The sequence below is a fragment of the Podarcis muralis genome, chromosome 6 (assembly GCF_964188315.1).
Source record: "Podarcis muralis chromosome 6, rPodMur119.hap1.1, whole genome shotgun sequence".
Lineage (NCBI taxonomy): Eukaryota > Metazoa > Chordata > Lepidosauria > Squamata > Lacertidae > Podarcis > Podarcis muralis.
In genome coordinates, this window is record NC_135660.1 from 35,075,226 (window position 1) to 35,096,542 (window position 21,317).

Here is a 21,317-nt window from a genome sequence, read left to right on the forward strand (position 1 = left end):
CCCTGGGAACTATACCCTCTCTCACACAGAGCTACAATTCCCAGCACCCTGGAAAAACTATATTTCCCAAGATTCTTTGGGGAAAGCCATGCTGTAAAGGCAAATTGTACACAGATAGCTCAATCAGTAAATCAATAATCTCACCCAACTCTGATTCGTCTCTGGTGTGAATATGCTGTCTATGCTAGTCAGATCCAGTCCAAGATGTTTTGCTGTCTGAGGTAGAAGAGCAAATGGTTATACACACACCCTGCCAAGATGTATCATACTCAAGTCTGGACAAATTATTTCTGACACCCGAAGCAGAAAATTGCACCAGTACCGCCCCCTGGGAGTAAAAATACAACAATAATAAATTAAATAAACAATTTACTGCCCTTGCATGACACCCAAAAACCACCGCCTCAGGCACCTGCCTTGTTCAATCTAACTAGCCAATGGGAGACTGGCCCCAGTTCCCCTTTGTTGCTTGCTGCCTCGGAAGCTGTCCTGTGTCTGGTTTTGACTACACACCCACCTCTGGCTTCTCTGATCTTTGTTTGCTGCTCTGGAACTTAACCCCAACTATTTTAGACCATGCATCAGGTTCTGGGCACCTGAGTCAGATCTCCTTGGCCCTGGAAGCCAACTACATGGAGCCTGCTGAGGCCTGGCACTCAATTTTGGGGAGAGTATAGTCTTGGTATGAATAGGGGGTGGCCTTTGGAAGAAGGATGATAGGTGCTCCATCCCTTGTCCTCAGAAAGTTTTGAGGATTCCCATTATAAAACCATATCCCTTGCTATGACTTGTGCTTTAAGGTAGTGATCATAGAATCATAGAATCATAGAATCATAGAATCATAGAGTTGGAAGAGACCACAAGGGCCATCGAGTCCAACCCCCTGCCAAGCAGGAAACACCATCAGAGCACTCCTGACATATGGTTGTCAAGCCTCTGCTTAAAGACCTCCAAAGAAGGAGACTCCACCACACTCCTTGGCAGCAAATTCCACTGTCGAACAGCTCTTACTGTCAGGAAGTTCTTCCTAATGTTTAGGTGGAATCTTCTTTCTTGTAGTTTGGATCCATTGCTCCGTGTCCGCTTCTCTGGAGCAGCAGAAAACAACCTTTCTCCCTCCTCTATGTGACATCCTTTTATATATTTGAACATGGCTATCATATCACCCCTTAACCTCCTCTTCTCCAGGCTAAACATGCCCAGCTCCCTTAGCCGTTCCTCATAAGGCATCATTTCCAGGCCTTTGACCATTTTGGTTGCCCTCCTCTGGACACGTTCCAGTTTGTCAGTGTCCTTCTTGAACTGTGGTGCCCAGAACTGGACACAGTACTCCAGGTGAGGTCTGACCAGAGCAGAATACAGTGGCACTATTACTTCCCTTGATCTAGATGCTATACTCCTATTGATGAGGCCCAGAATTGCATTGGCTTTTTTAGCTGCCGCGTCACACTGTTGGCTCATGTCAAGTTTGTGGTCAACCAAGACTCCTAGATCCTTTTCACATGTACTGCTCTCAAGCCAGGTGTCACCCATCTTGTATTTGTGCCTCTCATTTTTTTTTGCCCAAGTGCAATACTTTACATTTCTCCCTGTTAAAATTCATCTTGTTTGTTTTGGCCCAGTTCTCTAATCTGTCAAGGTCGTTTTGAAGTGTGATCCTGTCCTCTGGGGTGTTAGCCACCCCTCCCAGTTTGGTGTCATCTGCAAATTTGATCAGGATGCCCTTGAGTCCATCATCCAAGTCGTTGATAAAGATGTTGAATAAGACCGGGCCCAAGACAGAACCCTGTGGCACCCCACTAGTCACTCTTCTCCAGGATGAAGAGGAACCATTGATGAGCACCCTTTGGGTTCGGTCAGTCAGCCAGTTACAAATCCACTGAGTGGTAGCATAGTCAAGACCGCATTTTACCAGCTTCTTTACAAGAATATCATGGGGCACCTTGTCAAATGCCTTGCTGAAATCAAGGTAGACTACATCCACTGCGTTCCCTTCATCTACCAGGCTTGTAATTCTGTCAAAAAACGAGATCAGGTTAGTCTGACATGACTTATTTTTCAGAAATCCATGCTGACTATTGGTGATCACAGCATTCCTTTCTAGGTGCTCACAGACTGTTTGCTTAATGATCTGCTCCAGAATCTTCCCTGGTATTGATGTCAGACTGACTGGGCGGTAATTATTTGGGTCCTCTCTTTTCCCTTTTTTGAAAATAGGGACAACATTTGCCCTCCTCCAGTCTGCCGGGACTTCGCCTGTTCTCCAGGAATTCTCAAAGATGACTGCCAGTGGTTCTGAAATCACATCTGCCAGTTCTTTTAATACTCTTGGATGCAGTTCATCTGGCCCTGGAGACTTGAATACATCTAGACTAGCCAAGTATTCTTGTACTATCTCCTTAGTTATTCTGGGCTGTGTTTCCTCTGCTGAATCATTTGCTCCAAATTCTTCAGGTCGGGCATTGTTTTCTTTATCGGAGAAGACTGAGGCAAAGAAGGCATTGAGGAGTTCAGCCCTTTCTGTGTCCCCTGTTTGCATTTCACCATCTTCTCCTCTGAGTGACCCCACGGTTTCTTTGTTCTTCCTTTTGCTACGAACATACCCATAAAAGCCTTTTTTGTTGCTTTTAACCTCTCTAGCAAGCCTGAGTTCATTTTGTGCTTTAGCTTTTCTGACTTTGTGTCTACACGTGCTGGCTATTTGTTTGAATTCCTCTTTGGTGGTTTCCCCCCTTTTCCATTTTTTGTACACATCCTTTTTTAATCTTAACTCAGTTAAAAGTTCTTTAGATAGCCACCCTGGCTTCTTTAGGCACCTTCCATGTTTCCGTCTCATTGGTATTGCCTGAAGTTGTGCTTTTACTATCTCCCTCTTAACCATCTCCCAGCCATCTTGAACTCCCTTTCCTTTTAGTATTACTGTCCATGGGATCTCACCCAGCACTTCCCTAAGCTTTATGAAGTCGGCTTTCTTAAAGTCGAGAAATTGAGTCCTAGTATGCTTGGCTGCTCCTTTCCGCTGTATAGTAAACTTCAGAAGAGCATGATCACTCGCGCCTAATGATCCTTCCACTTCTACCCCACTAACCAGGTCATCAACATTGGTTAGGACCAGATCTAAAATGGCTGTTCCTCTTGTTGCTTCTCCCACTTTCTGGACAATGAAGTTGTCTGCAAGGGCAGTGAGGAATCTGTTTGACCTTATGCTCTTGGCTGAGTTTGACATCCAACAAATATCCGGGTAATTGAAGTCCCCCATTACTACTATCTCCCTTCCTTTTGCATGCTTGGCCATCTGTTCCAGGAAGGCATCATCTATGTCCTCCGTTTGGCTTGGGGATCTATAGTAAACTCCCACAATGAGGTCACTGTTATTCTTCTCTCCCTTAATTTTGACCCAAATGCTCTCACTTTGGCTTTGAGGTTCTAAATCTTGGATCTCTTCACAGGTATACACATCCCTGACATATAACGCCACTCCTCCTCCTTTCTTGTCTGGTCTGTTTCTTTGAAATAGATTGTATCCCTCCATTATTACATTCCACACGTGGGATTTATCCCACCAGGTTTCAGTGATTCCTATTATGTCATATTTAGTTTGCTGTACCAGGAGCTCAAGCTCATCTTGTTTATTTCCCATGCTTTGCGCATTAGTGTACAGACATTGAAGTCCATTAATCATTCCCCCGTGTCTCTTATTTAAGGATTTTCTCCTCCCACCACTAGGTCTGCATGCTCTTTGCTCCATTCGGTCTATGACATTTGGATGATCATCTTCATCAATTGATAGACTCCTACCTTCAGGAGCACTGTCTCCCTCCCCCACATTAGTCAGTTTAAAGCCCTCCTGATGAGGTTTCTGAGATTTTTTGCAAAAACATTCCTCCCAACCGTTGTGAGGTGCAGCCCATCGCTTGCCAGAAGTCCATCTTCAAGAAACTGCATTCCGTGATCTAAGAATCCAAACCGTTCCTGTTTGCACCATTTGCGAAGCCAGTTGTTCACTTCCACTATTTTTCCCTCTCTCCCTGGGCCACGTCGTTCAACTGGGAGGACAGATGAGATGACAATTTGTGCATTTAATTGCTTCAATTTCCTGCCCAGAGCCTCGTAATCTCTTTTGATCTTCTGGAGGCTATTGCTTGCAGTGTCATTGGTTCCCACATGAACCAAGAGGAAGGGGTATTTGTCAGTGGGTTTTATGATTCCTTGCAGTCGTTCAGTTACATCTTGGATCTTAGCCCCGGGGAGACAGCACACTTCCCGAGACATCTTGTCAGGCCCACAGATCACTGCTTCTGTTCCCCTCAGTAGGGAATCCCCTATCACCACTACACGCCTCCTCTTAGGTCTGGTCGGGGTTCTTCTGTGAGCTGTCGGTTCCAAGGTCGCCTGGACATTCCCAGGGGACTGCCTTTGCTCCTCGTCTTCATATACCTGATCGACTGTAATGAGGGAGAGATCCTCAAATGGAGTCTGCTCTTCGTCTTCCATGCTAGGGGAAAGGACCTCAAAGCGATTGCGTATTTCTAAACAATCAGAGCGAACCCTGGGCCTCCTACTTCTTTGAGTCACGTTTCTCCATATATCTGGCTCCTGTGTTGGTGAACTAGCCACCTTCTCAGGGGAGTCCCCTGTCTCTTCCTTGGTGGAGACGGTGTGTCCTACTAAACAGAGGACTCCTCATTTGAAGGGCTATATGGCCCAAGCCCAGTTTAAAGAGAAAGACCCCTAAGAAGGGAATGCAGGAGCCTTGAAGTTGCCTATCAGCAGTTAGCACATGGGCAGCAAACTGAACATATATATTAGTCTCAGTCTGCCCACCTGTGTCAAGGCTTATATTTATTTAAAACATACTAATTATTTCTAAATTTACTCTGAGTGGAACGTAGGTGGAATCTATACACCTATTTTAAAAAGCTGTGAAAATGCTTTTTTAAAAAACGTTTTGAAAAAAATTGAATTTGCCATAGCTCACTGTCGTCATCTAGTGTCAGATTTGTATATTGCACTTTAAAACACACTTAAAATGTTTTATTTGCAGCTGTATAGCTGAGCTCTTAGTTTAGCACCACACATTATGATTACATGTGACTCAAGCCAAACTATGGCTTTGCTATTCCTGCATGTGATTCAGATTTGTGCTCGTTCAATAATTCCGTCTCAAATCCTTATTTGATCTAATCATTGTTATCTTGTGAACTTCCCTGAGATCTTGTGATGAAGGGCTGTATATAAATCACATAATTTTTTCATCCATATAAATGATGTTTCCTCTCTCTTGGTGGTGTGCTTCCTCTTTTTGAATGTGTTTCGTTAGCCATCCACCTCTAACTAGGCCAGGGGTCTGCATCCTTTAAGACAAAAAGAGCCACTTGGACCCGTTTCCGAAGGAAAAAAAACCTGGGAGCCGCAAAACCATTGCGACATTTAAAGCATGCGCGCCGCTGCCCTCCGATCTGACAGTGGGTGGGAAGGTGACGTCGGGACGGTGCGTGACTAACGCACACACTGCCCCCATGCGACATCACAGCCAGTACAGCGCCCGCCACAGTGGGGAGTGTCGGGGCGCACAATGCGCCTCCTCCCCTCGCTAGTATCCGCCCCGGAGCCGCGGCAAAGGTGTAAAAGAGCCACATGCGGCTCCGGAGCCGCGGGTTGCAGACCCCTGAACTAGGCTATCAAAACCAACACTTTTGAAAGCAAAGGTTGAAAGAAACCAGTGGAAAGAAAATGGAATATATTGTTTGATAAGCAAAAACCCACTTAGATTTTTACAAGTGTTTGGGAATTCCAAACCACGCCCCCCAAATCACACCGAGACTGTTGAAATTCGTCTCCGATCATGAATACATGACTTGAAAGATTCATTGAAAACAGCAGGCTTTGCTTTTAACTCGGGGTTTTAGAACTGTTGTGTAATGTACCTACATTTTTAGTAAGCATTTACCACTGTGACTGGCTCTTATACCTTGTAAATTAGGTACTGCTTTGAAAATGTAAAAACACTCCTACGCAGTTAATCATGGCTGTCTTTCCCAGATCTCTCAAGTTTGGTTTCAGAGAAATTGTTCCGTTAAAGATTTGATAGGAGCATTAAGTATATATAAATTTCCATGGTTGTCCCTTACAACAGTTTATCCAATAAACAAGAGAATCTGAAGGCTGTTTTTGTTGCTTTGATTATAATTACCACGGTACCATTTGGACAGACTGAAAGTTGCACCCAAGGCTATTGGAACAAACAAACCAAAAAAAGCTATCTCCAGTACCTTCCCACAGTTTTGTTTAACCCGTCAGATATATTGGGGCAAAATCCCATTTTATCCTGATAGCCCTGAATGTCCCTTGGAGGAAAGTGGGGTAAAAATATCACAATTAAGTCAATTAGATTCAAAATACAAAGGTACCCAAATCACATAGTGAATCAAAATAATCGCATGGTATATGCACCAAGTGCTGTAGCCCATATATATGAAAAGTTGGCATCATTAGAGAGTCAGTGTTATTGCAAACAATTGCACTGCCCTTTGCATCAATGTGGTGCAACATGGTGGTGTTGAACCTGGTTTGGATGCAACACCAAATGCAATACATTGACTTTACACGAATGAATCTTGGCTACAGCTTGAAGTTAGCAAAGAGAGAGCCAGGCTGGGACAACCGGAAAGCCAAACCTTGCGTTATCTCAGCATGATGCAGGAGTAGCAAAGCATCTGTGTCACAGCTGCTTTGCTACTCCTGTATCACGCTGAGATAAGGGCCCACATAGACACACCTTACTGGTAAACCATCATTTGGAATATTGTGACATGCGAACCAAGCTATAGGTTGCACTAAACTACAGCATGTCCTTTTCAGATGTAACAATAAACCATGGTTGGTGTTAAACAGGAAGCCGATATTTCCAATTTCCTTCTCACAGTCACATCAAAAGTGGAGAGGGGCAGAGTACAGTAATGTGCACTCACAGGGCATGAGCAGGTTCACTAATAATAATAATAATAATAATAATAATAATAATAATAATTTATTATTTCTACCCCGCCCATCTGGCTGGGCTTCCCCAGCCACTCTGGGCAGCTTCCAAAAAAATACTAAAATACTGTAATACATCAAACATTAAAAGCTTCCCTAAACAGGGCTGCCTTCAGATGTCTTCTAAGGTAATGCTAAACAGTGGTAATGCTAACTTAGGTAATGCTAAACAGTGTTTTTTGGTATGACATCTGAACTGGACAATTGAGGGTTGTTGTCATCCGCATGCTGTGTTTGATAGCAACGAGAGGGCGTTTTATGGGACAGGGAGTGGAAATGTGACACAAACACTAGTTTATTTTACATTCTTCCATATGAGCCAAGGGTAAGGAGCTTCTGGCCCTCCAGATGTTGCTGAAGTGTGGCTACCATCCCTGACCATTAGCTGACAGGAGCTGGACTCCAACATCTGGAGGACTGCAGAGTCCTCACCCAATAGAAACCATACTTCTTTTGTTTATTCCAAGCAGCTAATTATGATTTAAGGGAGGATCAGCAGAGCTTTTAGAAAGCATGTCCACCTCCTAATAATCAAGGTAGCTTCCATCATAACTCCACAAACCCAGTTAGGAGTGACCCTATGATTTCAGCAGTACCAATGCACATGACTACAGGATTACAGCCTTATACTCAATCCTAAATGCCTTTGCTTGGAAGGACTTGCTTCTGAGTAACCAAGTACAGAAGGCTCTGTTCAGTCATTCGAACAATGCAATCACCCCAAAGTCCTCCCTGCCCCCCACCTAGACTTGGTCTTAATGTTGTCGTTTCCCTTCGTGCATGTCTTTGTATGCTTACTTTTTCTGCCCCGGCTGCGGAGTTCCCCTTGCTTTTTAGACACCACAGATTGTTCTTTCTGTGATGCCTACTCCTACCTTGTGCCAAGTGCTGCTATGGCCCCTGTTTATCACCCCATCACATCGTAATGCCTGAATCAGCTGTTCAGGAGACAGCGTTTTCCCTTAGTGACTGACTGAGCAGTGCTCTTTGTGGCTGGATGGATTTTCTGTCTCTCGCTCTGTGTCACTGGCTTTCTCTTTGTTGCTCTCTCTCTTTATACACCTCCTTCTTTCATGTGCTCTTTTGCCCCCTCCCTTTTTCTCCTCTAGGTCTCTTAAGGGACAATTACCGTTTCACTTAAGTGACTGTAGGTTGCTGAAATCTACCATCTACAAGCCATTACGTTTATATTTTTTTCACCTTGATTATCCAGTCCTGTCCTTTTATTCAAAACGCTGTGCCCCCCCCCCCAGAAAAGGCTCTCTTAAAAATGAGCATCCTTCTCAGTGTGAAGGAGCAATATAATGCCTTGAAACACTTGTACAGTGGTACCTCGGGTTAAGTACTTAATTTGTTCCGGAGGTCCATTCTTAACCTGAAACTGTACTTAACCTGAAGCACCACTTTAGCTAATGGGGCCTCCTGCTGCTGCCGCGCCGCCGGAGCACGATTTCTGTTCTTATCCTGAAGCAAAGTTCTTAACCTGAAGCACTATTTCTGGGTTAGCGGAGTCTGTAACCTGAAGCGTATGTAACCTGAAGTGTATGTAACCCGAGGTACCACTGTACAGACTCCGCTAATACAGAAATAGTACCTCGGGTTAAGAACTTTGCTTCAGGATGAGGACAGAAATTGCATGGTGGTGGCACGGCAGGAGGCCCCATTAGCTAAAGTGGTACCTCAGGTTAAGAACCGTTTCAGGTTAAGAACAGACCTCCAGAACGAATTAAGTTCTTAACCCGAGGTACCACTGTAAACCCAAAAATAAACAAGGACAGCCACATGATATTGTGTCCTGTATGTGTGTTTGTCAACAGAACGCACTTATTTATAATTTGATTTATATAAATATTCATGTACCACCTACACTAAGTCTGAAGGTGGGGTACATAGATATATAAGGAAAATTCAAACAATAAAATTGCAATACAGTTAAATAAAGTGCTGATAACCCAACAGGGCACATTGACCTAGCTCAAGCTTTCCCCCGGATGTTTAATTCCTCTAAGTATATTTTAAAGAAGCACTAAAACATCTTCAGTTTTGCTGCTTCTCAGAGCACAGAGGGGAGCTGGTTCTGTAAAAAGGGAGCCAGTGCAGAGAAGTTGCTCCCTTTTGTGATTATTCACAGCGGAATGGGTCAATAACAGTCCCAAGACACCCAAGCTGCAATGATGACAGCCCAAAACGAAACAAAAGGCAATTGTTGGCCTTTCGTACCAGAAACAGTAAGGTGCCTGCTTCCTTTCCTCCAGGAATGATGGAGAACCTGCTAGACATGCCACTTTTCTGTAAAATCCGTGACTTGGCAGAGAGAGAAATGACTCTTTGGGGACCACTCCTTCTTTGGTCTCCCGTTTTGTAATTTACCTATATTTACCCTTTTCCTCTTGTAGGGCTGTGACTAGGTCTCCTCAACCTGGAGCAGCCAACAGCTTCTCTTCCCCTGAGTGTTATCCGTTTTTGAGATGCTGCTCAGATTCTAAGGCTTGCTTTGAGAGCTTGAGCCCCTTGGCCTCAGAGCAGAGATGTTTTGAGCGGCCATTGACATTTTGAATCTGTGGGGATTAGTTGCACTAATTAGCTGTGCTTCTAGGACTCAGTGAACTCATTGCCTCTAGCTGAGCAATCCTGGGCATATTTGCTTAGAAGTGATATTCAGTGGGACTGACTCCCAGGTGAGTGTGCGTAAGATTGCAGCCGTTTGTGCACAAGTGCAACGGCACAGATATAATTCTAGTCTCCTTCTACCATAACTAACCAACCCTTGGTAAACTAGGAGTCCACTGCAGTTCCCCTGATATAAAGGTAAAGGTAAAGGGAGCCCTGACCAATAGGTCCAGTCGTGGCCGACTCTGGGGTTGTGGCGCACATCTTGCTCTATAGGCCGAGGGAGCCGGTGTTTGTCCGCAGACAGCTCATGTGGCCAGCATGACTAAGCTGCTTCCGGCAAACCAGAGCAGCCCACGGAAACACCATTTACCTTCCCGCCGGAGCTGTACCTATTTATCTACTTGCACTTGACGTGCTTTCTAACTGCTAGGTGGGCAGGAGCAGGGGCCGAGCAATGGGAGCTCATTCCATCTTGGGGATTCGAACCGCCAACCTTCTGATCGGCAAGCCCTAGGCTCTGTGGTTTAAACCACAGTGCCACCCTCATCCCTTTCCCGATATAATAAATGTCTTTTCTCTCTCCCTTTTTGAGATATAGTAAATGTCTTTTCTCTCTCCCTTTTTGACAGAAACCTCACAGAAGTCTAATTTGTGCCCAACTGCACTGGTTCGCTGCAGCCTGCTCCCACGGCACTGTGGCAAATTGTGCTCTCTGCAGGGCACAGGCTGGTCTTGTTCTGTTCCTGGTGGTATAACTTTTTGAACAATTGATACTGCAGCAAAGCACTGATATTGACACATTTGCTTACTTGGGGAACGAAGAACCTATTGGGAGACCACTCTAGATATGTCTGCCCTTGCTTATTCTCCCCTGCCTTCCTATTGTTTTGGATCTACAGAGCCCGCTGACTCAGAACGAATATCCCTGTCTGGAAACCAGGACTATAAAAGTGCTGTGTCAATTCGAATACTGTATGTTCTTTAGAGCAGCTCCTGATCGGAATCAACGTGTCGTAAGCCAGTCAATCACAATCTTAAGGCGATACGGTGACGAAGGAACAATAGCTGCTGCCCTCGAGCATTTGGAGGCAGTTTATACAGCGAGAGCTTTTTGGAGTTACGTTGCACGATCCCTAGATAGCGGGGGAGATCCAAGATCGATCTCCTCCTGCGTACGTAGCGGGGAGACTATCAGGGCCGATAACAGGCAGCATTTCATCCTGTACTGTTAAAAGCGCCCCCAGAAAACTCCGGCACTAATGCGGTTTCGTAAGGAGACCACTCACTGGAGTTGGAAGGGGGGGAAACCGCGCTTCACCTACCAGCCACGCAATGCATGGGCCCGAAACCCACCGCCTTAACTCTTTCGCAGAAGCGCGCCGGCCACGTGAGCGAGTGGCTGCCGACAAGCCTGACAATGGATCTCTCGCCCTGTACCGCCCGATTCCCCCCTCCGCCGCCTCCTTCCCTCCCCCTCGCGATAGAGCCTTAATTCGCTTTGGCAAGACCCAAACGCTTTCCGATGGGAAAGAGAAGCGACGGGGGAAGGAGCGTTCCAGAAAGCGCTTCTTTCTTTCTCCCGTCCCGCAGTTGAAAGTTGCAGCGTTGCTTCGGATCTCGCTGCTGCTGCGCATAAACGCGCCGGTTGCTTCTTTTTGGAGTGGGGGGGCCCGGCGCCTGCGACTCAAACAATGAGCAGCCGCGATTTCTGAAAGGAGACATCCCACGGCTGAGTATGTTGCTAAAGAGGGGGCGGAGCATAGGTTAGGGAGCGCATATGGGGGGGGGGACGCTACACCGTACTCTGATTGGCCGTCGGGAGGCGTGATGCCACGTCCGGCGGGGAAGCCCTGCCTTGCTGTGTGGAGCCTCCTCTTTCTGGGTCTGGCTTTCTTTGCAGGTGGTGCCGCTGCTACTGCTGTTGCTGCTGCTGCCGCCGCCTCCTTGCAGCCACCGCTCGCCGGCCGAATCGGACGCGCACCGAGGCGCGTGCCTCGCGCAGTTGTTCGCCGCTGCCTGGGAACAATCGGCAGCTCCTCCTTTTCTTTCCAGCTTCAAACTTTGCCCGTCGAGGCTTGCAGTCGTTTGCATTTCTCCTTGGCACCCCAGCAACTCCCTCTCCACCTCGGGTCAAGAGATGCAGCCTGTCGTTTAATAACCATGCAATAGTTTTGAGGATTTTTTTTTTCATATATTCCGCACACACAAAAAAGGAGGGAAACCGGATCGGGTCTTCTATGCAAACCTGCCCCTTATACACTCCTCATCCTCCTCTCCGTCTGTGCCGTGAGAGCAGCAGCCGGCGCGCGGATTTAATTTCCTGGGATCTCCTTTTCGAGCGCTGCCTTCCAGCCGCCGCTTTCCTGAAGTGAAAACTCCGGAGCCCCTCGGCCTCTTCTTCCCACCTTGGAAGCGACTTGACCCCGCGGCTTTTCTGGGCCACCTTGCGCCGCCGCCTGCACCGCTTGGTTTGGCTGGGGATTGCATTGTTCCTTGCCCGCCCCTGGGGGTTTCCCCCTTGTGCTTGTTGGAAGCGGAGCTGGGAAGGCAGGCAGAGGGAGGAGATGGCCAAGGGAAGGTGGGACTGAGCGACCGCGTCTCCCTCACCTCTCCGCACCCCGCCGGATCCCTTGTCTTGAGAAGAGAGGGGCAGCGGCAGCAGCACAGCGAGGCCGCTTTGGGATCGCCCGCTGCAGGTTCTTCTCCCTTTCTTTTCGGGCTACGAGGGCAGGATGCGTTTCTTCCCGTGGGGATTTTGGCTGCTGTGGGTCGCCGCCTCGTCGGCTCGGAGCGACGGCGGCAACAAGCCGAGGAGCTGCGCCGAGCTCCGGCAACTCTATGGGGCCAAAGGATTCAGCCCGAGTGGGGTGCCCCAAGCGGAGATCTCGGGTGAGTAGATGCGTCATTTGACTAGTTCTCTGCCATCGCCGCCGTTACCGGCTTTTCTGCCCCAGGAGCGCACATTTTCTGTCCCAGGGCTCCTCCTTCAGCCCCTTTTGCCACATCTCCGAGCAATGTGGGTAGCCAGGATCCTCAGCGGGATGCATGACTCGGGCAGGCTTGGAGGACGGAGAGGCGCGGGAGTTAACTGAGCCCTGTAATCCATATCTGAGCCTTGAGACGCGTGAGGCTAAAGAAGACAACTGCCGAGCATGTGCAGAGTGCCACTCCTTTCCTATTGCATTTGCAGACGAACTCAGTGCTGGGCTCCGGGGGCGAAGGTGGGACTTGAAGAAGGCTTTGAGCTCCAGGATTTTCCATTCTAAAACATGTGCACCGGGCGCAGGAAAGAGCTGCTGTGTACAGCAGATCCTGTATTGAGCTCCACACTGCTTTGTGTTCTGAAAGGTAGCGGGGGTGGAGGGGTGGGGAGATCTTACTGAAGCAATTTCTGTAATTCATCCATCTAACAAACCATTTTGATGTAACTAGTTTAGGGGAAAGACCCGAGGCGCTTTGCCTTTCTTCTCAACCCCCACCTCCCTCTATTCAGCACCTTCCCATTTTTCCATTTCCTTTTGTCAGCTGCAACTTAACCACCGCAGTATTTCCTGGAACTTTGTGTTGAGTTTGTGCTGAGAGGGTTCTTGCAAAACCAGCATCTGCTGAGGATTCCGCTTTTGAAGGGAAGGTTGAGAATCTGTCTCTGTGAGACGTTTTCTTAAAACCAAGTAGCCGCCACCAAAACACATCATTCCCGGTGTCACTGCTGCCTCAAAATGAGTTTCATTTGTGGTGTAGAGGGCTCTCTCTTCTCCTGCTTCCAACCCTCTGCTGCTAAGGGCGATGTGATATTGGGGGGGGGGGGCGGGGCGGTCATTTGCTGTGCTTGTAAATAAATAAATCTGCCCTTAGCATAAGGCTGTAATGCAGTCTAGAGGATTTGAGCCAGAAGTGTGGTGTGGGTAATGAAAAACTCTTGTGATTGGTTTCAAAGTTGGAGAATGCCACAAGGTGATAAGAGAAGAGATGGTGTGCTCCATCTTATTGAGAAGGAAGAGGCTTAAAGACCAGCTGGCAATTTTTAAAAAAGAAAATGACACATGAATGCCCAGCTGTTCAAGGAAGTTAGCGGAAGATGCAGATTGCGGTAACTCCTGAAAGTTCGTTCCAGAATTCAGTTTGATTATTTCCTTACTTCCTCTGTATGTATTGGAGGCTTTCCTTTTTAAAAAAATGAATACATTTAAAGGTATTTTCTTATTACCTGTATCGAAACATGCAAAATATGCAAAAATACAAAAGGTCTGGGTGAAATAGTTCATTTTAGCTGACTTGTGTGAACTTTCTCATTGCAACACAGCAGTAAGGTAATCTTAGGGTAGGCATCAAAGCCAAACCACAGCGTTATTCCATTAAAATTATGCTCTACAGTCAATTTCTGACAGTGGGTTGTATCCGCTACTAGGGATGCTCAAAGTAGACCCTTATAAATTGAAGCACAAAAGTAGCTTTGGCCCATTAATTTCAGTGGGTCTACTCTGAGTAGAATTTGGTTAGATGGAACCTGTTGTTTGCTCAGATGTAAATCCCACTGGTTTAAATTGAACTTGCTTCCAGATAAGTTTGGTTAGGGTTGCTGTTCAGTAGTATGCCAGGCAAACCTAATAGTTTTACATTAATGTTGAGGAAGCAGTTTCATCAGCTGGTATTTTAAGTTTTGCTCAGAGTAGACCTATAGAAATGAGTGGACCTTAGTTAGTCATGCCCATTAATTTCAATGTATCTGAGTACGAATGATGGTGGATACATACAGCTCATAGTTTCCTTCATTGAAATATGGTGAGCTTTGAAAGAATGCCCCCTACAGAATGGTTTCAGTTGTCTTGTTAGTTTGCAGTTATTCACAGTTCCTCCTGGCTCCTTTGCTTCTTCAGGGATGAAATATTTTTTACTTTGATGGTCAAGCATGATGTTCATAAGATTTGGACAAATACTGCTTTTTAACTTTCTGCAGGGTGAGATTAGTTGCTCCCTAAGGCTGTAATCCTGTGCATATAGTGTTTGGGAGTAAGTTCTCTGGAAGTCATTGAGACTTGCTTCCAATTAAACATGCATAGGATTGGCCTGTGTGTCTTGTATTTGCAGCTGCTCACATAGAGTAAGCAGATAGCTGAAGCGGGATTTCCCCTTTTTTTGGCCATTTGAACCAGGGGTGGGGAACCTATGGTCCTCCAGATGTTGCTGGACTTCCTTCAGCCAGCAGGAATGATAGAATTGGAATCCAACAACATCTGGCCACTGCTTCCTTATCCCCGATTTAAACAGAGGGCTTAGTTCAGACTGCAACAAAAGCAGAAGGGAGTTTTATTCATATAAATGATACCAAATGCAGACTGGAACTTTTTCTAGGTGTAGCTCAGCAGCATTAGGAGAAAACTGAAGATCTCAAGTCTATATGGGTGCAGTGGAATAACAGCACCACAGCATTTGGTGCAAGTTTACCTATTCAGGATCCCATTACTTGTACATATTTAATGCAACTGTTTAGGTACCTTGTTACTATGTTTCGTGTCCAATCGCTTGGCAGCCAAGTGGTTGGATTTAAATTGAGGTAGCTTAGACCACAGTTCTCTTAGAAATCTGTACATGCCCTAAACACACGTGCACTCCAACTGCTTTAAAGCATATTGGTTTGTAATTTAATAGACTGCCTTTATACAAACTAGGAGCATAATCCAAGCCCTTTGATCATGTGTCTACATGTCCTTTGCGCTGCTGAATGTGATTTGTGAGCCCCTTCCTCCTCAGTCTGATTAAACAAAACTATTACTCTCCCGCCCCCCCAAAAGGGAAATTATCCTTTGCCTATTTATGAATCTCAGTGAACCCATTTCACACACCCATTGACATCAGGAATAGCATGCGAACCAATCCCACTCCTAATCTCCTGAGGACCCCCTATCTCCAACATCTCCTCCATCTCCAACATCAGTTTATCTAATAGGGAGAGTGAAGGTACTGGGTTATTAGACTCTCAGCCAGAGAAGAAATTGGGCCATAATGCGTGCCCTCAAATTGAAAGAAGCATTTTGGTCTACCAGAGTTCATACACAATCCAAATTGGGAAATGACAAACTTCAGCAGCGTATACATATATTACAGTGTGAGTGAGATTTCTGTCTTTTCCATCTCTGTACAAATGAAAGGATATGAATCAGGAGTCTTAAATTCTGTTTGGCTTTGGTAGCCATCCAGAATTTGTGTTTGACACCAACTGTCCCCCTCACCTGCGAGAGAGAGGGATAGGATATTGATTGTGGCCCCATGCTGAATTTTGAAAAAGACCCAGTGTGATTATGGGAAAGGGTCCTTACCTAGCAAATGGGAAGCTGGGGAGAATTCTAGGTGGGGAACCCATCCCTGTTGCGTTGAGGCTTGACATTACGTTGTTGGCACTTCCCAACAACAGTTTGAGAACTGAACTCATTATAGCTTTTGGATAGTTAAGAGAGCATAAATAGGAGTAAGATTATCCATATGTTTTCAGCTAATGATGTTGGTAAGACTGTATGCCTGTGATGACTTGTGGCTGCCTGGGTCCAGTAGTATACCTACAATAACACAATACAATACATGGCTTTTTGTGTCATTCATAATGCTTAACCTCAGCATTCCTCAGACATTTTTCTCCCCCTGGCTCTTTTTTACACAGAAAACAGCCTCTTAACTTGTTGTGTGTGAGAGAAAAGGGCCATGATTTATTTTTATGATGAAGTTATAATTTTAGTCTTTGACATGCTTGTATTATATTCAGATTTTCTTTTAAATAAATATAATTTAAAAATTCTTACAGAAATTCTAGAAAATCAGAATGTGATTCCTATACAGTCGTTCCCGAACGCCTTGGTACTCGAATGTTTTTGATCCCAAATGCCGCAAACCTGGAAGTGAGTGTTCTGGTTTGCGAACGTTCTTTGGAACCCGAACATCCGATGGGGCTTCAACAGCTTCCGATTGGCTGCAGGAACTTCTTGCAGCCAATCAGAAGCTGCACTTTGGTTTCCCGAACGTTTTGGAAGTCAAACAGACTTCTGGAACACATTCTGTTCGACTTCCAAGGTACGACTGTGTGTGTGTGTGTGTGTGTGTGTGTTTATATAGTCTTGTTTACTTAAAAAAAAAACCCAAGACCATAGCTTTTAAAGTTTGTACCTACCTTGCTTGCCATAAAAGGTTTATGTCTTCAGGATATGATCATGCAGTAACTGATTCTACACGCACCGTGAATATATTTTGCTCAGGTATGGGTTTCGTGTGTCTAGTCTTAAATCCATTGTCTTATTCCAAGAATCTAGAATCAAGAACAGTTAGAAGTAAAGGGTTGGGCTAATTATAAGAACCACTGTTGTGAAGTCTGACGAATATATATGTAAATGACAAGGTGTTAAAATATACCTTTTGATAGCGGGAGCAGTAATGTTACATACATACCATTATGAAAGCTGGTAGAGGAAGTACACGGTGGAAAATGAGAGAACGAGAGTGTGCTGTCTTATGAGCCATCTGCTTCTAGCACTGCCAGCTGTGTACTTAAAAAGGAATTCTTCATGTTCCTAGTTGGTGGTTGCCATATGCACTTCAAATTGGTAAAAATTTAGAAAGTCACATCTGTGTTGTGCTAATATCCGTCTAGTGACTGCTATATAAGAGTCAGTGTGTTTTGATAGAGCATGTGATTTGGACACTGGGAGCTGACATGCAGAAGATTTTATGGGGGGGGGGGTGTTGGCGTTTCCAAATGCAAGAGTTGCACTCAAAGCGAAGAGCTGTAAACTACTTTACTGCCAGTCCTGGTTCCAAACATATCGCTTTACCCACTGCACGGCACTGCCTCCTCCTCCTTTACTCTTTTTCGTATCCAGATCCCCTCTATACTCACCTTCTGCTTTCCTTCAAAACCTATTGGCAGTTTCTTCCCATCCCAATCAAGTCTCTGCAAATGCTTTATTCTCATCACTGAATTCTAGACGTAGTGCTCCTTTCGTCTCTGAGCTAGGCTCATGAGACTCCACATTAGGTTCCCTTTGGAGATTGCTGTTGCTAGCTCCCTTTTTCCAGGCTCCCCCCAGCCCCACTATGCGGTTTGAAGAAGGAATTGGCATGGGGAGACGGCTCTCTAGAGTGCCTGCAAATATGCAAATGCATTGCTTATCAAGAGCTATTTCTGTATCTGTTCACTTTCCTGAGCTGTTCTTAGAGCCGTCTGAGAGTTCCATATGCTTCATAAACTAGCCCAGTCCCTGTTTCATATGCTTTGTTTGGCCAGAAAGCTGCACACTGCTTTGCTTTTCTGCTGTGATGGCCCAGTAGGCATTGATGTAGTTGGGTTCGTGAAAAACTTCTAAGGAAACCTAAGGCTGCTAAGAAAACGTAGCAGTCCTTGAACAAGCGGACAGATCATTTTATGGATTGCTTATTGGCAAGCTGAAGGTGCGGCCAGCCAGATGGAGAGCTTTCACAATGGAGAGAATTGAGCACTGATATCCCATAAGGATTTACATTGCAGGTGGTGGTAATTAATGATTTGCAGTCAGCAGTGTACAATGAGGTAATCACACTTGCTAATGATACCAAATTGCCCACCAGATGTTTTGCCTGCCAGCAGCCTGTGCTTTGCACTAGTTGCAGCTTCTGAATAGTCTTCAAGGGCAGCCCCACGCAGAGCACAGTACAGTAGTCCACCCAGCACAACAGTGGAGGGGATTCTTCAAATATAATCTCTGAGATATCCATCAGCTCAGTCAGGGAGGCTGCTGGGCAGTGGGGTGGGTGGTATACCAGCAGCATCCCTGCTCAGGTGTCTCACCTAATATAAGATACCAACCCTCACAATTGTTCATAGAGTGGATTGGCTTCCTGGAGACTGGAATGGAGTCTCTATGGATGTTAGCAGCTCCCTTCGTTGGTCTGGACTGGTGCTTCACTTAGTACCTAAGTGGACAGAGCTAAAACTCCTTGAGTCTCAGTGGTGCACACCATCATATTTAAATATATAACACATTTATTCTACTATTTACAATTGCCACATTTTGAAAAGAGATGATAGAGCTGGAAAAAGTGATTAGGGGTTTGTAACTCTTTCCATGTAAATAGACTTAAAAAACTTTCCTCTTTAAAATCTTTTCTCTGTTTTTTTTTAAAAAACTTGTTCTCAGAAGTAATGCCCTTTGATTTCTATGGGATATATCCCCTTTGTAAGCCAGCAATCCCATGCATGCCATATTGGGTCACTTTAATTTAGAAACGAAAAAAGAATCTATGATTAATGCCAACTTTGTGGAGAGAGTGTATAGAAATTCTTTCAAAACTGCTAGAACTCAGGAACACCCCAGAATTGACTGGATGTAGGATCAAGGCAAGCAAAAGAATATGTAAGCAACAGATAGTATACATTGCCATGGAATAGTGTGCTGACGGTTGTATCCTTTATAATGATTTTTATTGCATTTTAGAGTCAACAATAATAACACAATTCTTTCGTCTCTTGTGTGCACCAAAATAAAATAACAAGTAATGAAATTTTTTTAAATGGTTTTCATTGCATTTTAGAAGACAATTGCTTTTTAAAAAAAGTTTTAAAGGGGACAAATTCATGGTTTTATGGCTTTTGCCTCTGAACAAAGATTCCATGTATATAGCGATGGGCTACAAATAGGGCTGTCAGATCACAAGCTGGGGATCCAGCATATTTTGTTCTTTATAGTAGCTGTATAGTAGCTATTCCATTGGCATGGAATAGTGTAAGAGAGCTGTAAAAGTTGTCCCTATGACCACCTTCTTCCACAGGTCCCTTGGCTTGCTTTTCTCTATCTGCTACTTTTGCTACTCTAGGCGGAGGAAGAGGTTGGGCAAAGGAACTGATGGACAGTGAGGAAGGGTTGGTCTGGCAGCTGCACCCTAATACAACAGAGCAGCAATCTGCTATGAGCTTCCTTCTGACAACTACTGGTAGCTGGCTGCCACTGCAGGCAAGATGGTGGAGTAGATGGATATTTGGTCTGATGTTACGCTGCTTAATTGATTTTAAAGCAAAACCTGTTCAGGATAATATATTTAAGAGGTAAGATTTTTATCTCGCCCTCCTTGCTTATATATACTCTTTTGTATGAAGATGGTTACTTCCTATCTTTGTACTACATCAAACTCTGTGGGTGATTCCTAGCCCCACCTGTAGATGCTAGGAAATTGAGCCTAGGATCTTCTACGTGCAAATCTATCACAGATGTAAAGGAAAGTTTTACAAATATTTCAAACAGTTGCTGAGGTCCACATGAAGCCTATTAGTATACAGTGGTACCTCGGGATGCGAACGGGATCCGTTCTGGAGCCCCGTTCACATCCCGAACGGAACGCAAGATGCGGAGCACAACTCGGACGCGCTCAACCCGAAGAACATTCAACTCAAGGTGTGACTGTATAGGAGGTTTAAATTACTATTATTAATACCATTAATGGTTATATTTGCACTGGTAATGTTTAGGCAATACAGTCATAAAGGTAAAGGGACCCCTGACCATTAGGTCCAGTTGTGGCCGACTCTGGGGTTGTGGCGCTCATCTCGCTTTATTGGCCGAGGGAGCCGGCGTACAGCTTCCGGGTCATGTGGCCAGCATGACTAAGCCGCTTCTGGCGAACCAGAGCAGCGCATGGAAACGCCGTTTACCTTCCCGCTGGAGTGGTACCTATTTATCTACTTGCACTTTGACGTGCTTTCAAACTGCTAGGTTGGCAGGAGCTGGGACTGAGCAACAGGAGCTGGGACTGAGCAACAGGAGCTCACCCCGTCACAGGGGTTCGAACTGCCGACCTTCTGATACCTTGGGATAAATGTGCTTTAAGTTAAGTATTTCCCGGTTGTGCTCCGCGGCGACCCGGAAGTAATAGAGCGCGTTACTTCCAGGTTTTGTCGCGCGTGCAGATGGTCAAAATGACGTCATGCGCTGAAGCAGCGAAACGTGATCCGCGCGGACGCGGGTTGCATTCGCTTCAGGATGCGAACAGGGCTCTGGAACGGATCCCGTTCACATCCCGAGGTACCACTGTATATTTTCTCCAGATGTTACTGTTTCTTTCAATGAGGTAGGTAGAAAACATGCTATGTACCCTTATACCAGGACTTTGGACAATTCTTTTTAAAAAATCATTACCAGCTTTACATGGGAGGCAAAACATTCTCTAGTGCTGGTATATAATTCCTGCCTGAATTAAACCTGCCTGATTATAATCTTCTGGGCTATCCCAGTATTTTCACACAGTTGCAAATTTCATTTCAGTGGGTTCCAATGAAGGGCTGACTTGTCCTAAAAACTGATGAATTTTGTGATCGAGTCTGAAGAGTACTGAAAGTGTTCAGAGTTGCAATTTACAAAATGCAGACATGCTTATGCAGGGGGGAGATTGTTTTTAAAACAAAAAGTTTTAAATTGATTTGCTTATAAAGCATATTGTTTGAATTTTGCTAAACTCATGCACAAAACTCCCTTAGCTATGTGCCTCCCATTTGCATTTTCTATGGGCCATTGGGCATCCTCTATCTTCCATGGGCAATTGGCTTCCGTAGGGAGTTTGCAAGTCTAATTGTTCAAAACACTTTTTCTCATGACCCCTTTGAACAAAAGTGGAAGTTGCCAACCAAATTGCTTAACTTCATGTTTTAAAAAATA

General features: G+C 45.2%; 1 protein-coding gene and 1 long non-coding RNA gene across 2 annotated transcripts in view; one reads left to right on the forward strand and one right to left on the reverse strand.

Moving 5' to 3' along the window:
* Positions 1–11,384, reverse strand: part of LOC114597757 (uncharacterized) — a 164,609-nt gene extending 153,225 nt beyond the window's left edge. Inside the window, exon 1 of the long non-coding RNA XR_013393159.1 lies at positions 10,974–11,384. This is a non-coding gene — a long non-coding RNA (uncharacterized LOC114597757). The remainder of the gene's footprint in view (positions 1–10,973) is intronic.
* A 183-nt stretch (positions 11,385–11,567) lies between these two features.
* Positions 11,568–21,317, forward strand: part of GPC1 (glypican 1) — a 192,395-nt gene continuing 182,645 nt past the window's right edge. The window contains exon 1 of the mRNA XM_028730983.2: positions 11,568–12,540. Within this exon, the coding sequence (XP_028586816.2) occupies positions 12,384–12,540 (157 nt within the window). The 5' untranslated portion in view covers positions 11,568–12,383. The remainder of the gene's footprint in view (positions 12,541–21,317) is intronic.